This window comes from Paralichthys olivaceus, chromosome 11 (assembly GCF_024713975.1).
Source record: "Paralichthys olivaceus isolate ysfri-2021 chromosome 11, ASM2471397v2, whole genome shotgun sequence".
NCBI classification, from domain to species: Eukaryota; Metazoa; Chordata; class Actinopteri; order Pleuronectiformes; family Paralichthyidae; genus Paralichthys; species Paralichthys olivaceus.
The window spans coordinates 18,294,574-18,311,672 of NC_091103.1; the positions used below are offsets into that span (position 1 = coordinate 18,294,574).

The 17,099-nt window shown below is 41.4% G+C and overlaps 1 protein-coding gene across 2 annotated transcripts in view; it reads right to left on the reverse strand.

Moving 5' to 3' along the window:
• LOC109630347 (CD166 antigen homolog) overlaps window positions 1-8,766 on the reverse strand; it is a 40,296-nt gene extending 31,530 nt beyond the window's left edge. For both annotated transcript variants that reach the window (XM_069534493.1, XM_069534492.1), the window contains exon 1: window positions 8,475-8,766. In XM_069534493.1, the coding sequence (XP_069390594.1) occupies window positions 8,475-8,535 (61 nt within the window). In that variant the 5' untranslated portion in view covers window positions 8,536-8,766. The remainder of the gene's footprint in view (window positions 1-8,474) is intronic.
• Between the last annotated feature and the right edge of the window lie 8,333 nt (window positions 8,767-17,099).

The following is a 17,099-nucleotide window of genomic DNA, read 5'->3' on the forward strand; positions in this document are numbered from 1 at the left end:
TGCCTTCACTGTTCCCAGTTTTTGTAATATGGAGAACATGCATATTTACAGATGTAATGACCTGAAATGTGAAAATGCAATAAACATAAAACATTACTGAGGGCAAGAGGAAATATGTTCATTCAAGCATGATATCAAAAGAAATGCCACCATGAGCAGGAAGGTAACAAAGTTGTCTAATTATCAGAAACACTCAGGGAGATATTATTGTCTGAACAAATATGCTCATTGCTGTGATAATGTCTTAGTTTGGTGCGCTGCGTGTTTAGATAAGCGTGTTGTGGCAAGCCCTCCACAATGAGACAGGTAATCCTGAGATTTCCTCAGAAAAAGAGTAAAAACATCCAGGTCGCTTTACTCTAAATGTCCCTGCCTTCACACTCACTAAAGGAAATGAGTGCTCATTTTTCACTGTCACATTTTTTTTGCTTCTTGACCCTGCACATTCAAATGAAATCATAATCATTATATGAGGAAATGATGTGTCATCTCCTCCGTATCTAATACTTGCCTAAAGGGAAAATGAATGGTAGCATAATGGGTTATGGCATCTTCATAGCTCAGAATTAAACACCGCAAAGTTCATTTAATAATGTCCTCGCTCTATAGAGCAGCCAGGCATGGTAATAATGCAAGTTTGATGTGACAAGGGCATCAGGTAGACAGGCTGCCTGGGAGTTTACTATTTTCCTTATGCGCCCACACTGCAGTGGAGCCAGAGTAAAAAAGCAAGAGGCATACTTTTTGTACTAAGGGGATAAGTCAGAACAAAAGTCGTTATTTAAATTGCATCAATGGGATGTGTAATGCTTAGAAATTCTCCTCGGGACACAGGGCTACTTGACCTAAGACGTTCCATTAGAAAATTAAGTATTGCATCCAATTACCAGACAAGCATCTCTTCACCCTCATCGTAAAGTCTGGAAGAAGAACAGCAGAATACTTAACAGCCAAGCAGAGTGCCTTATCATGAGACATCTAACACATCCACAAGTCATGCATTAACCAGAGCATTGTTGCTAGCAGGGATAATCGTCATGCGATCAGCCACTGTTTGGCTTTTTTGAATAAGTACTGAGGTGGAATCTGAGGAAACAGTGCAGCTGCTGCTGGTGCGCTCGGCTCACAACCAGACAGGTTTGAGTAACAGTTTAATCTGTTGTGAGGATTACATGTCTCCTCAATTAATCATGTTTTTTTTGTTTTTTCCATGAAGCTGCACATTAGTACAAATATGCCCCGAGGCCAGGATAGAAATCTTAACCATCCAAGGACCAGGGTGTGAAAGCGTCTTGCTTTCAAAGTGGAGTGAGTGATATTGATTTACGTACATAGAGGAGAATTTGTATGTTTCACTAGAAAACACTAAAGAGAGTAGTTTTTACATGCTTGATGAAACTCAAGATTATTAGCTGTCTAGAGTCTGACGCATCACCACACCCCTGTCATATGAGCTCAACTGTGCCTAAACCTTATATCGAACATTTCAAATGTTGCTCTTTTTAGCAAAATATTTCAACTGTCTATCTATCACATTTAATTCATTCATTCTAACTATTTACTTTTAGCCCTATCACCCTTTCTTTCTTTTAATTTATCCTCTCTTATTATATAAACCACTTAGGTCTGGACGATAAAACCATATAAATTTTTATCAATAGCAAGAGTATAAAACCACAATCTTCACTCAGGAGCAAAAATTCTTCTTTCAACTAAAAAAATTATGATATTGTGACATTTATTGCGCTAATTATCAATATCAGCTTACATTAAATTTTTATCTCGATATAATGTATTGCCTTATCTCCCAGCCCTCCCCTCTATCGCTTAGTTCAACTGCTTTATCAGATGACAGTGGGTTGTTAAACCTGTCTCAGGTTGGTGAGAGGTGTGTGCTGTGTCATCCCTCTGTTTGCTTAGTGGTTTTTTATAAATATATGAATAAATTAAATTAATGAATTTGCCCAGAGCAGCATAACACCAATTTGTAATATGATGAGAATAATTATTTTCCTCCTTAACACACATTTGTGAAGATGTTAAATAATAATTTCTGCCTTTTTTTCATGTCATTAGTGGGGCTGCTCCACAGTCTCTCCATGTACTGGCAATCTCTGACTGGAATTCTCATACACAGAGCAGTTTGAAATCTAGTAAAGGAGACATTTACTACAAATATAACTCACATGGTAAGAATATAACTACTTGTTGTGATTTTAATTTAAAAACAACATCTACAGTAGTTTTTCCAGGAGTGTTTTTTAGACCTCTGTAGAAGTTCATGTGTAGCACCAAGAGTATAGATGACCTAAAGAGACAGGACAACCAATCAATCTTCAATCTTATTTCTTATTTAGGCAATAAATGACTGGCAGGCTTTTAATTCTAATCAGAAATATACTCATGGTTTCCCCTGTGAAAGAGAGTCTCCCTGAATGAGAACGACTGTCTCCTTCAAGTTCAGCCAAAGCAGCATGTAATCAAAGATAGCTCGAGGCACTGCAGCCTGCTGCTGCAGCCCATGAAGGAGGGATGGTGGACATCGGCACAACACAAAGAAACAACTTTCAAAATGGCAAGAATGTGAATGATGAGGTCAAATGAAGACACAGGACCATTCTGTTGATTCCCCAATACAAGACATACCAGGGAGCAGTGCGACGTTTCATGAATGAAAAATCGCCAAACTGCGTCCAAATGAATAGGGGGACTTCTCCGTATTGTGAGAGATTCGGATGTAACAGAGGCTGATTCAGAGACGAGCGGGAATACAAAACTCTGTGTCATGTTGTTAGTTGGCCAGAGGCTGGAAATGAATGTTCACCCTTTTGCGCAAAAGCTGTGTCGACTTCCCTGAGCCTATGACAAAGTCAATGGAAGGTTTAATACAATAGCAACCTCCTGTCTCGCCACTTGACTCTCATAAATACGCAGAAATAATGACTTTATGGCAGTGAAGGCATAAATATCAGAGGTTCACTGCTGACCCTCTATAAGGGTCAGTTTGAGCCCCTGCTGCTTCTGCTGCTCCCATGTGGTGACACTCGGCTGTCGGTGGTGTGAACAGTGTTACTGCTTTGTCCTTGTTGTATCTGTGAGATACATTATAATGAGAAAAAGAAGTTAGTTAAATGTAACTAACAAAAACAAAGAGCACCTAAGCACCACTGGATTTCCATACACATGTACCCCTTCACGGTATTCCTTAAATATTCTCTGGGATGAAATGATTACCATCACAGTTAATGGGGGAGAATTCATTAAAACAGAGCAATGACTCTAATGGAGGATTTGAACAAAGATCCAGGCCTTGTTAAATATGGGTGTGGCCACGGCTTTTCATATGGAGGAGCGAGGCCCTCCCCAACACAACCCCCCCCACTAACACTCCAGTTGCTCATGTGAAGTGCGGGGACTGGCAGCAGCTCCTCCGTGCCCCCTCCGAGGGGCGTGTGCTGTTCCATATTAATGACAAAGAGAGGAGCGGGAGCAAGAAGTCACTATCATACATTCATTTGTTTAAAAAAGAGCCTTCCTCACAATGTAGTCGGCGGGAGTCCACAGGAGAGCAGTGAAAGCCGGGGGCTGCGTCAATGACAAAAGACAGAAACAACCTCACTTTTTTGTCCCTGAAACAAGGGCTGCCCAATTTCAGAGTGCCGTTGGTCTTTCACCAAAACCAAGGATACCTTCATGCATTTCAATGGGGGTATTCCTGCATAAAGAAAGAAGCACGACTGCATAGCACAGTCATCTCTCTCTCCTGTTGTTAAGCCTTTCTTTATGGCTGAAACAATAGCACTCTGGTCCCTCCCCTTTGGATAACAAATAAACCATTATTTTGCACAGCGGAGCGAGGAACCTGTGTGCAAAATGAGGAAAGCGAGAAACAGACGAGGGAGATGTTTGGTAACACATTCTAAAGCCTTCGTCTGTTTAAAACGGCCTCACCTCAGTATAAATAAACTGCAAAACAGCATGCGCAAAAAGTCATTACAGGGATAAATTCAACCTGCAGGGCAAATTACCAAGAAAGAATGGAGAGCTGACAGGGTAGTTTGAGCAGAGATTTAAAAAACTGAATATACCTCACACTCCAGGTCTTAAAGTGGGACAAGCCAATCACCAAAGTGTAATTAAGATTCACTTGCTGCTGTTTTACTGATAATTCTGTGTGTAAAACCGTCAAAGGCAAACAAAAGACCCTTTTCTCATTGAGTCATTGCCTGAGAGTGATTACTTTTGCCACACAAGTCCTTTCATTTTCTAAAGGTGAAGCCACTCATACATCTCCCCAGTCAGTGAGCCAACAGTACTAGAATTGCTCCCTCCGACGTGGAGGAAACTCAGCATGTTCCTGTGGTGGCTCATATTTCTTCACTGCTGTCCCACTACATCCAATCTAAAGGTGGAGTTTGGTTCATTGGTGAGACATTGGAAGAAATCCCCCAAAATATATATATCTGATAACCAAGCACTGTTTTAGTGCTTTACAAAAACAAACCTCTTTAAATTTTAATCAAATATTAAAGTAAAATAATTTAGCTGTGAATGATGGGAACACAGCTTTTCTTTCAACAACTGCACTAACAAACAGGAGCCATAAAGAGAGGCTTGCCCCCTGCACGGCCCTAAAAACCAACACTCCTCCACCTGTTCAGAGATCTGCCGGGGGTGGAGAGAAACCGGGAGAGTATGTAGCGGTGGGGGTAGTGGGTGGGTGGATGGTGAGCCCACTGTGTGATGGGTGCAGGGCAGACAAAAGAAGAAAGAAATCAGTAATGCTTATCTATATTAAACAAAGTTACATCAGAATTACAGTTTAATGGAAGTGTGCTGCTGTGCTCCTTATTTGCAAATTGTCAGACGACTGATTAATCTACATTTAATTTAAGGTCTACTGTATGAGGGGCACCACACCATATGGTATAAATACGCATATGTTATAAGCATCATGTCTCTGGGGACAAGCTGATGCATTGGCCTGCTGTCTTTTTTAGAAACTGTAAAGATGTAAAGCAGTTTAATGATTGACTCTTGTATAAATATTTCCCAAATGCCAGATTTGCACTAAACCCACTCTTTGCTCTTTTTGTGCTGCATAACAGATTATGTAATGGCCATGTTTTAATTTCGTCATAACTTGAGGTTATTTATTTATTTTAGGTTTACATCACCCACAAATACCATCTCTATTTTTTCTTTGTTGTAATTAAAAGCTAAAGTTATAATGTTATAGTTAATTAAGCTTGATTCCCACATCTTGGCTTTAAAGTGCTGCTGCTTCCAGGGGCACTGGGAGGAATTCTGCACCCCCTGATGGGAAGTGACACTGGGCTACCCCACCCTAATGTTGCCTTAATTTACAGTACAACCTCTGCTGCTCGGCTGCCTGAGCGGCCCGCTCGCGTCTAAGGAGCCCACAAAAGTGTCCCCCTTTCTGTCGTTCAATCAGCGGCACCTCTACCCGTCTACTCACATTACCGCTCACTTGTTATTCCAATCGAGGCCCGAGGAGCCGATAATGCACACAAACGAGCACATGCAAACTTAATCCTCCTTACCCAACATCTGCTTCTTTCTTACATCCCGCTCGCTATTTGATTCTCGGTTGAGTGATGGCATCTGTCTCTCTTTCTGTCCAATACTGAGGTCGTTTCTCACAGACACACAAGGAAACAATCTGTGTAATACTAAAGAAGAATCCACCTCATAGTTTCGCTCATAACAGAGGACTGAGGGAGCCTTTTCAGAGATATTATCATCTACCGAATTAGGGCTGAACATCCGGTAGGATAATGACACACATAGATGTCACCTTTGAGGCCATTTTAGGCACTCCTGATGTAAAAGAATGAGAGGAGCTTTGGATTAGGATGGGATTTGTTCATTTGTTTCAGACATTGTCAGTCAGATTACATGTGTTTTGAGGTTGAACTTAATTATTTAAAGACTGCAGCTTCTCCCCTTTCCTCATGTTTTCATCCCCTTACTCAAAAATCGACTGCATTCTGCAGTTTGCGAACTAGCCGTTTTTCAAAATTTGATGAACGCACACACATAAAGTCTTTTGGGAGGGGAGGTATTAAAGCGATGGCACAAAGTTAAGTACAGATGCAGCATTTCCATTCAAAGCCATGTTTCAGTTGAGTTGCCATACTTCTCATGGCTGCAACTGAATTTTGCATGAAGGGATACAACACTGTGCCAGTCACAAAGAAATCTCTCTTCAAAGAGGTAACAACCACAAGCAGTCTTCAAACATCAAGAGAAAACCTGCTTTAAGCAAGACGGGACACGCACCAGCACTCAAATACACAGTGGTACAAAATCTTAGATATCACCCAAACATACAATTACAGCAGCTCTTTCTTGTTCCTGTGCATTAGCAGCACATACTTAATGAGACAAGCCTGAACATAACCTAGTTTAAGATGATAGAGAGGAGAGTGAATCTCTCTCAGGTGAAATTGGGTGACCCAGGCAGGAGATTAGCCCATTAGCAAAAGGGAGAGCCCCACTTGCTTGACAAGTAATACCAGCTGTGACACCGAGCGCAGTGTGTCTGTTCAGGAGGGGCGGTGCGGGTGGTGGTGGTGGGGGAAGGGTGGAGACAAGGGAGTGAACAAAAAAACAGACGCATCTTTCCAGACTGTTTGTTCTTAGACTAGTTCAGACCTCTGTTTTTCTGTTTTCTCTGACTGTGGCCTCGGCTCAGCCTTAACACTAGAGCCCCTGGGGCTGTTGCTTTTTCATCTGTTCAGATATAATAAACACCGGCCTACTTTTATTACGAGTATCGATGCAGTTTTTATTGCAAATCTAAAACTCAACAAAACCTCTTCAGTCGGTTTTTCTTTCCCATATTGAGAAAATTGGCAAAGAACAAGGACTATTTGTGTTTTCTTGTAACTCAAAAGAACTTCACAAGGCTCACTTCTTGTACATCTTTGTCTGACCATCTGTTGTGAGCACACGTTTCGACCATCACCTAAGGCAGCACGTCTGCTAAACAAACAGCACTGTGGGCAACCATAAAGTCTGAACCTCAACACAGACTCAATGCCCTCTCCTCTGCTCTCAAGTACACGGCACTGCAGCAGCACAGTGGCGTAAAAACACCTTAAAAGGACCCTTCGTTTCCTCTCAAATAAACCACCTGCGCCTGACTGATAGGTGCTGCATGGTGTTAATTTACAACAACAGGCGCCACTGTAGTGTGACATGGTGGAAGGGAGTACAGTGAGATCAACCTCTCCGCCCCTTTCCTATCCAAGGGAGCACTCTGAGCTACAGCTTTGCTTAATGGCCTGGCTGAGTGATGTGAGCACATGGCGCTGGTACCTGTTGGCCTGGGGAAGCAGACAAAAAGGAAACCGCAGAAGGGCTTCAGTGTCTCTGCATTAAAGAGCAAAATTAAGACAACTTAAAAAAAGAGCATGCTTTGCTCTTGTTTCAAGTTTTTCAGACAGCCACCATCTGTTTTTCAGAGTGTATTTTTACATCACTACTTAATGCCAAGCTGCTGCACACATCATAGACCAGAGAACCACAGGTCTTTGCAAGAACTTGGAAGCATTCACTTGTACAAACCATTACAACTGCCCACATCAAAAAATGACTCTCATCCAACGTGTAATTACAAGAGGGAGCCTGTCAGAAGCGCTTTCCCCACCCAACAGGCAGCCCATAATTACAATAAATCAGACAGGATGTGCACAGCAGCATCATTCTGCTCCACAGCCTGCATTAACAGGAGGGGGGGAAGCACATAAAAAAATGAGGGGCATCATGATGACATCATGGCATGAGCGCATGTGAAGACTGGGTGATGATGCCTCACTGCCTCACCCATCTTGTGAGGGGTAAAAAAGAGAGGGGGTAGCACAATGGACCAAACCTGGTGTCTCACATGAGCAGTTTATAGACAGAAAAGTCACTTTTCAGAGGTATGAGCAAGAATTGATCACATTAATGGAACAATAAACCTTTAGAGGAGGAGAGTGGACTTCTGGTCCACTTACTGTTTGGTCTATTTCAGTGGATTTTCTTTAGAATGAATTCATGGCAGATTCTTTTGATAATTTATCACAAGGAGGGAAGTGAATGCGTATTATATTGTTTATAAGATGAGACAGAAAACATGAACGAATGATTTTGTTGAATTTTTTTAAGAAAGGGAGGGAAATTTGTATTTCTATTTATGTGATTTAGCGTTTAAACGATCCACATTATATGAGCAACAGTAGAAAGTATATATTTCAGTTTACTAACTTATAAGTGTAAAAAAAAAACAGCGACGCCCCTGCTCTACTTTTCACCCAGAGAGGTGGCGAAAACCCGGCATGAAGTTTTTATGGAGGCACCTGCGTGCGACAGATGGGACTTCTCACCCCCGGGTACCTGCGGCTCCAGTGGCCGGGGAGCACGGCGCATGGAGCGCACCGCTGGCCGGTGGATGAAGACTGGCTTACCTCGGTGGAGCAGCGCGGTGATGAGGAGGGCGCACACGCGGCTGGCGGACAACAAGTGCATCCTTGCGGAGTGTCTCAGATCCTCAGCGGCTGGTGTGGGTCTTCAGAGGTTTGTTGGTCACCTGCTGGAGTTTCTTTCTCTTGAATTTGAAAGGTGGATCAGATGGAATCGGTCCTTGCGAGCGCAGGAAGAAACACAAATGCAGTTCAGCTCAGTTTCTCTCAACGTGGCATGTGCTCGCCAACTCGCGCTCGCGTCAATTCTGGTGAAACAGGTAATTGCGAGGGGCACAGAGAGGAGCGAGGGCGGGGGGTAGTGTCTGCAGCTCCGCCCCCCCCTCTCCCTGCACACACACACACACACGCACACACACACACACACACACACACACACACACACACACAAATGCACAGCCCATCCCGCCCATTTTCTTAAAACCCGGCTCAACTACCCCCCCCCCCCCCCCCCCCCCATGCCTCCCTCCTCTCTCTCTCACCCCCTTCACTCTCTCATCTCCCAGTCTGCCCCCACCACCATAACCCACTAATACACACTGCATGCACACAGTAATGCCAGCACACCTCTCACACAAACACATACACACACACACATACACACACACACACACACACACACTCACGCTCACGCACATGCAAGGGGAAACCCATTCCACTTGTTTCATTCAGAAAAGGCTGGAACAAGGAGGGAAAGGTGCCAAAATCGTTGGAAGTGGAAAAGCACATGTGATCAGAAAGGTAGTGATCTGAAATGAAATGTCAGAAAATGGAAAATATCACATACTTTAGATAAAAAGAGCAGCAAAACCTCACATTTTAGGAGTTGGAACCAGATAACCGTCAAAATAGTTGCAGATAAATATTCTATCATTCAATTAAATTATTATTTAACTAATAACCAAGCTCTCAAGTATTCACATACTGATAATACATGAGTAATACAAAACCTTTCAAAACAGAAAAGTTGATTGTATTGAAGGTTTGACATTTCGATTTTTTAATTTCTTTTGTGTGTGTGCATTGGACTTCTGGGGGTGTCATAATAATAGACTGCTTGGATTTAGGCTGAGTATATTCTTTGAATAAGCTTCTCTGTTAGAATACTACTGTATCTGCTGTCGTAGGTTAACTTATATATTTCGTTGCACTTATATGACACTTATATTGTAGCACTTTTTAGTTTGGCTTTTTTGAAGCAAACTGTACTTACTTGATTCTGGGTTTGTTCCCTCATGGCTGATGCACTTATTGGTAGTCGCTTTGGATAAAAGTGTCAGCTAAATGAAATGTAATGTAACATAATCGACACCGGTGACATTTTATGAGCTTATTACGGCGATAAATCTGAAAGGAACTTGTAGCTGCTATACAGAGAAGTAAACAGTATTACACATTTACCTTTACTTTTACACATTCTGCAGATGCTTTTATCCAAAGTGACTTACAACTGAATGACAACAGTAAAGCTTAAGTACAGCAGGAGACCTTTAAGTGTTCAGTAAGAAAATGTGTAGGAGATAAGGTGAAGAAGTTCTCGAGAAGTGTACAGCAAATGCTAGTTGGACATGTTAGATTGTTAAGATGGCGATCAGATGCTCTCAGATGAGATAAATACTCAAGGGCTTCTTGAAGATAGAGGGGGCAGCCCTGCTGTTGTGCCATTCGGTAGCTTGCTCCACTACTGGGGCACCACAAACAAACACAGTTTTGACTGGGACTTCCTTGTGTGCATGTCATTTTAGGCTGATCCTCTGTAATGGTTTCATTGTGCATGAAGAAGGTCAATGCAGTAGTCAAGGCAAGATAACTATGACATTTACCAAGGCTCATGCATACTCATTCAGGTAAGGCCTGATTTTTCTTAAGATGAATAGTGCAAAGAGGCCTGTGGCAGGAGATTAATAGTTGGTCATCAAACACCACACTCAGGTTTATTGTGACCTTAGTCGGAAGATACATCTGAGGAACAAGCAGAGATTTTTGTCAGGACTGTAGGGTCATGCAAGAGAAATTAAAGGTTGAGTGTGATATCAAATGCCATTCAAATGGATAATTTGACCCAATGAAGTAGTCTATATTGCAATGAGAAGGGGCCCTGCCACTGAGCCTTGGGGCACCCCATGGGTAGGGGATGGGATAAGGATGTTTGTCCTTGCCATGAAACATTGCAGTAGCATCCGGTGAAATAAGATTCAAACCATGTGAGCACTCTGCCTGAGATGGCCATATCCGACAGTACAGACAGCCGGATGTGGTGGTTCATTGTATCAAAGGCTGCTGATAGGTCCAGCATGATAAAAACCGAGGCCTGAGCTGTAGCTCCAGCTGCCCATAGGGCTTCTGTCACAGATAACAGAGTGGTTACACTGGAGTGGCCACTCTTGTAATCCTGAGTGGGTTGGATTGAGAAGGGCGTTTCATGGGAGGAATTATATCCATCTAAGATGAAGTAAAACTTGATGTCTTCCAGGATGGAAAGTGCCAGAATGTCAAAATTGTACTTAAACACAGTTCTTGAATACTTGTTCTGAATACTTTCTACCTCTGCTGACTCCATCATGCACTCTCAAATACACTGACAGGAACATGCATACTGAAGTATACTTCCAATCATACCCAGCCTTAGACTTGTTTCAAACAAAAATAATGACAGAAGACTTTGTGCCTTGCAGGCAGAAGACATGATGAAACAACCTATAGGATTTGGGTCCAAGGTTAATTATAATAAGAACCCTATTTAATTATTATTCAGTCATTGCTCATACATCCTTAAGATTCACTTATTTCACAGAACACATTCAAGAGCTACACCACATTTATTATGATCCATATAATTACTATGATAATAATAACAATTAATTTGAGTGCTTTGGTTCTGAGAAAGCTTTTACTTGTTGCTCTCTGTAAACAGTAATTGGCATTTTTTAGTTGCAAAGTATGTTGTGGTTCCAAGTCTGATTTCTCCTGTGATGACAAATAGATTGTGGGGGTTGTTTTCTGTAGTACCACACTCTAACACGGGTATAACAGTAACAACGTCAGCGAGTCCATTTCAGAAGTTGATCAAAAATAACATCAGAGCATGTAAAATGCCATTAAAACCACACTTGATGAGAATAAAATGATTTACCACTGCAGCTGTAACTGCATGATCATGCTTGTCTGATCAAAAATGTGTGTCTGCATATGTGCACAGTGCGTTGGGCTTTTTGGGTGAAGAAGTAAGTATTCCTCACCCTGGGTGTGAAATTCATGTTGGTCTGTGATGGTTTGTGCAAATGGAGTGAGGGCACAGGCTGTGAAAACCTAATGCAATTTGATTGGAAGTTAACCGCAAAGCAATATTTTTCCTGCCTCAGTGCACTGAGAGAGAAAAAAAGAAGTATTTGCTTTTTTCCATGTGGGTGAAAGTGAATGAGAGCGCCTGATGACCAAGCCTGGAGCATGGTGTTCAATTACCAAACAATAACACCTCACTCATAATTGGGATTTCTGCTGGTCAAAGAAATGTAGGTAACCCAAAAAATCTGTGGTAAACTTGTGAGCTGGTTGTGCTAAAGCGGCATGTTATGCTTTTGCTTTTTACTAGAAGCTGAAGCTCAGGTTGATTTTGTATTCACAAGAGAGCATTTTCAGTCAGTCCCCATGACTGGAGAAAGAGATTACACACAGAATAATAAATTACAATATATCATGTCACAGTGAGCAACTGTACCAGCGCCTGCCGTCTTTTATTTAATCAAAGAATGAGCACTCCTTTTTTTGACATCTTGTGAGACATTCTGTGACATGGTGCCTGCTATGAGCATGGAAACAAACAACCTTGCGTTGCTATGGACTCAGGCAATGAAAGTAAATTTTTTTGACATTCGAAGATGCTGCTGACAGGAAATCTTTTTTCCATTCCTCACACTGTCTCACTCTGTAGGCCTATACTAATTATCATTGGTGTGTTTCAAGAATAAAATTTAGAAAATTCAGCTTCGTCAGAAGGAGCACAACAACAACGATAACTAGAATTGACAGTAGGGCATAGGTTACAGACTTAATGGGATACTGCTGATTTGTGGCACTGTAGTCATCAATTCTCTTTTGCATTCCTTCATTTTCACCCTGGTTGAAGCTTCAAATATGGCACAGGTTAATTTGACTCCTCACCAGGTTTTGTAAAAATCTAATTTCTCCTCTATCCCATGGAGATATCAGCCTCCCCACAACTGCTCCTGGAAGGTGAGTGATAAGTCTTAGACAGATTTGGCTTCAGTAAACTGTGTCAAGCAGCCAACACAATGACCCTGACATTTTCAGCATGGCCGAGGGAGGGGAAGATCCACTTAATGGCGAGTCCTGTGCTGGCCAGCAGCCCCACTTTGGATCGATAATTGCTTCATTAGTTAATCTGATTGAGTGTTGGAGCAGCCTGTAGTCGATGCAGAGTTACCTCTCTTTCTGTGAGGAGTCTGTGTTTTATTGATTTCATTGTTCTCTGTAGAGTCTAACTTTCTCCCCCAAACTAATCCTCACATTTACACGAGGAAAAGCAGAAACAGATCTCTTTGTTTGAGTTCCTTATGGCATCCATATACCTCTCTTTTATCAAAGCTGGTCAATAGAAACTGCTTTAAGAAAGCAACTGTGAATCAAATGAGGAGACTAAATGGTTGGCAGATTTCTTCGTTCAATTTCTTAATGGTTCAATTTCTAATGGTTTAAAACACATCTGTGTGAAAAACATTAATCATGCACACAAAGGTACACATATGGTATTTCGACAGTTTTCTTCAGTACAACAGCTAATGACAGATGCTGTGTACGAGCAACTAATGTCGAATTAGTCATCACAAGCCAGATGGGAAAAATGTGTAGTTTCTCATGCATGTTATCACACAGAATCTTTACACTTGCAATAATTGATACATTGGGCATTTGGAGGTAATGCAACAACCTGTAAACACAAAACTGACATATTATTATCCATAACACGGCAAACGTCTCAGCATACTGTTGCTTATTCACACAGTCAACAGGTATGGAGTTCCCAAGTAAGATACTGTGTCTTGCTCTTTAGCTGCTAAACTAAAACACATTAAACTGTGAGCTGAACAAAAACTGGAAACAATGGGGGGAACTGCAGTCGGGTAATAACTCTCTGTGAAATTATAATTAAGCAACCTCACAGTAAACATACACTACTCATGTGAGCCATTGTTCATTTTAAAATATTGTTAACAGCAGATTTACAGGTTACTTGACAGGTTATAATGTTGCGTTCTATGAAGTTGAAAGCTTATCGACATACAGCACATTCAGCTTCGTGTTATCGCAACGATACTGACTGACGCTTCAAGGCCACTGACTGTCATTGGCTTTCATGTATCATTTCTCTGTCTTTCATGGTTCCTTATTATTCTGTTGTCAAATCTATTAATAGCAGAACAGTGGCAGTGTGAATAGAGAGAGAACAATGGATGTCAGTGATAGAGTGCTATGATAGTTCATGAAAATACTACCATTAAAAAATAAATGGTTAGCCACACTTAATGTTCCCCTGCTTTACAGGAAACAAACACATGAAGATGATGAACATGAAGGAACCCTAAAGATTGTGTATGCTGAATCATAAAAATCTATTAAATAACACAGATAACAAACAACTGCATTTGGGCCACCTACTTATCCCACGTATGGTCCAAAACATCCTATTGAATTTGTCCTCTTGTTATTTAAGCACATTTTATCATCGTTTCGAGTATTAACTGCACTTCAGTCTCTTTTAATAAGTCTTGTCATCACGTGTGAGGCTTTAACACACGCAGCATTGAGTCAGTTAATCCTGTATTGTCTTGCATGTCTGCGCAAAATTACCGAGACAAATTCCCTGTGAAACTATTGTGCCCGGTGAAAGGAAGTGATTCCCGCAGGCTGAAGACCTGTTAGAAAGATGCTGCAGAGAAGCGACTTCAATAAGTGTGTACAGAACGGTGCTTTCAGAACACAGAGAACACACAGTCTGACATGGGATTTTTTTTTTTACACATTTCACGTATACAATGGATTAAACAAGGCCATTTTCTAAGTATGTCTAAGTATGTCTGATCCTGATTTTTGGTTCTATTATCTTGTATGTTTATGAAGCTGTTCTCATACATGAACTCTGGAAAAATGTCCAGGAAATTGGGTTCATACATTTTCTACAGTGCGTCTTTCATGTATGACGAACGTAGCAGATTGTCCAGATCAGACGCATTCACAACAACAGGACATGTTCCAGAAGATTAAAGCGAGGGGTGGTCCCTGGGTACAGCATGCAGGATGCAGGACATGATGTATGAATTCGGTTGTGAAAAGCAGTGTGTTTTTGTTTACTGCAAATCGACACCGGTGTTGGCCCTTATCACCAAAAGCTCTCGCGTCTCGTTGTCTATCCAAGTGTCTCCTATGTGAACGTGTCCTCTTTTCCATCCTGACATATTTGACTTCCTTTAGTTTCCCATCCGTCTCATGTCAAATATATCATCAACATGCCAACTAGGTCACCATGTATTTTCCGGATATGTTCCTGCTGTATTGTCACATGGACTCATTCAGACTTTTTGCTAGGGGGCCGGCAGGAAAAGTGTCTGGAGCTATAGACTCAGATATTTGTGCTGTCATCTACAGCCACAAATGGCCGAACTTCAGTGCATGTGTAAAAGCATCTTAACATTTATGACCTATATTTGTCACGTTTCTAACCAGATTTGTCTCAACACTTTCCTATCAAACAGAGAGATCAACGACGGCATTAAATCAAGTAACTATTGATTGAGGAAGAAAAGATCCCAACCAATAATGTTGTGGATCTTTTCTGTGAGTGAGAATCAATTACACCAAAGGCTAAAGGGAAAAAGTAGAGTTTTACAAGTGAAACATGCACAGTCTCTCTCTGTCTGTGCTCTGCGTTGAATGCAGCTGTTGATGTGTGATATATTCGACCCAGTCTGGCAGCTTATAGGCCACTGGTTGCTGCGGCCTGTTTTTCCCAAACTATCTGGTTGTGAGTACAAAAAACGTGATTCATTGGCAACATGAAAGGCAGAGAAATTATTCATGAAGATGTAGGCCGGTCTGCTGCAACTCAGGCAGCTGTCAGCTGTCAGTATTGTTTATTTCTCACCTTAGCCTCAAACTATTTGTTGGTGTGCCATAATGGCGGCTCGTTGTCAGTGGAATCGGCAGCACTTAAATGCCGCCTGCTGCAGGCTGGTGCTTTGAACAACAACGCAGAGTAAACACACATGGCAGATTCTTCTTATCTCTCTTTAATATGCCAGTACATATTTTGGGAACTCGTCTCCAGCCACTTTCTCATAATGACGCACGACGCCCAAATGTTCCGTGAAATTAACTCTTAAACAAAAGATAAGTCATGTTATAGCAACTCTGCTATTAGAATTAAAAAAGTTCGAACTCTCGCTGCTGTAGAGGGATTTCAAAGGCGAAGTCGTTGGAATAATTTGTCTGCACTCTGCTATCATTCGCTGCAGATTTTTTCTTGTTTTTTATTTTCTGTCTCTTTTTTTGACAATACAGTGGTGAAAGTAGGTTGACATTCTGCTTGCCAGTTAATCTTTAAAGCAGGAGGTGACGATACCAGCAGAAGTGAGATACAATCTCTCGATAATGGATAATGGAGTGAAAAGGGCATGTCAAGAATATCAAATGGACGACTAATCAAATATAAAAGATGATTTTACAACTGAATCAGCTGGTGCCATTTGTTGGGATTTGATCAAAATATAGAAGAACTTTCACTTTCATTCACTCAGGCCTCACCTGTCTGTTTCCGAGCTTTATAATCCTGCTCTTTGTTAAACATGTCACAAGATGCAATTTTGAGATTTTATTTGGAGAATATTTGTTCAACCGTGATAAAAGTAGTGACATTGATTGTTGTCACTGTTAGAAATATATTCAGCAGCACAACATGCACAGCGTGTGCTCCTCCTAACCAATCCATACAACAAAACAAACTCAAAACACCAATGTTTCACACAGTGGAACATTATGCTCCAATGTGACTGTACCAGAAATCCATGATGACATCAGTGAACACCTGAGGAGCCTGGTTATGTTGACAGGTGAGTTTAAATCCATAAAACATTAGGATTCATTTTAAGTTGTGTTTGTGGGCGTCTCATGACTATAAATCATGCTATTCACTCAAATCCAATCTTCACTCTTCTTTTAGTTCTGTTTTGTTTTCAGTCAACTCCTGAGGGAAATATCGGACTCTAGCTGCTAAATGATCCAGTAACATCAACAGCTAGTTGCTATCTGTGTCTCTCTGTTGTTTGTTGCTAAGGGTTTACTGAAGCCTTTAAGCTAAAAACATTTGCCTGCTGAAAACAAGCTTATTAGAGATTGAACTGTGATGTAACCTAATATTAGGCTGCTTACAGTTACAGGGCAAATGAACCAAAACAGTCATTTCCAGGCAGTAACTAAAATGCTCTTCAGAGACAAAAGGAACTACAAGTCTAAAGCTGTTTTCAGACATAAACTCCGGAAAATTGGGTTTGGGCATTTTTCAGAGTTTGCCTTTCACATATTAAGAGTGTAGCAGAA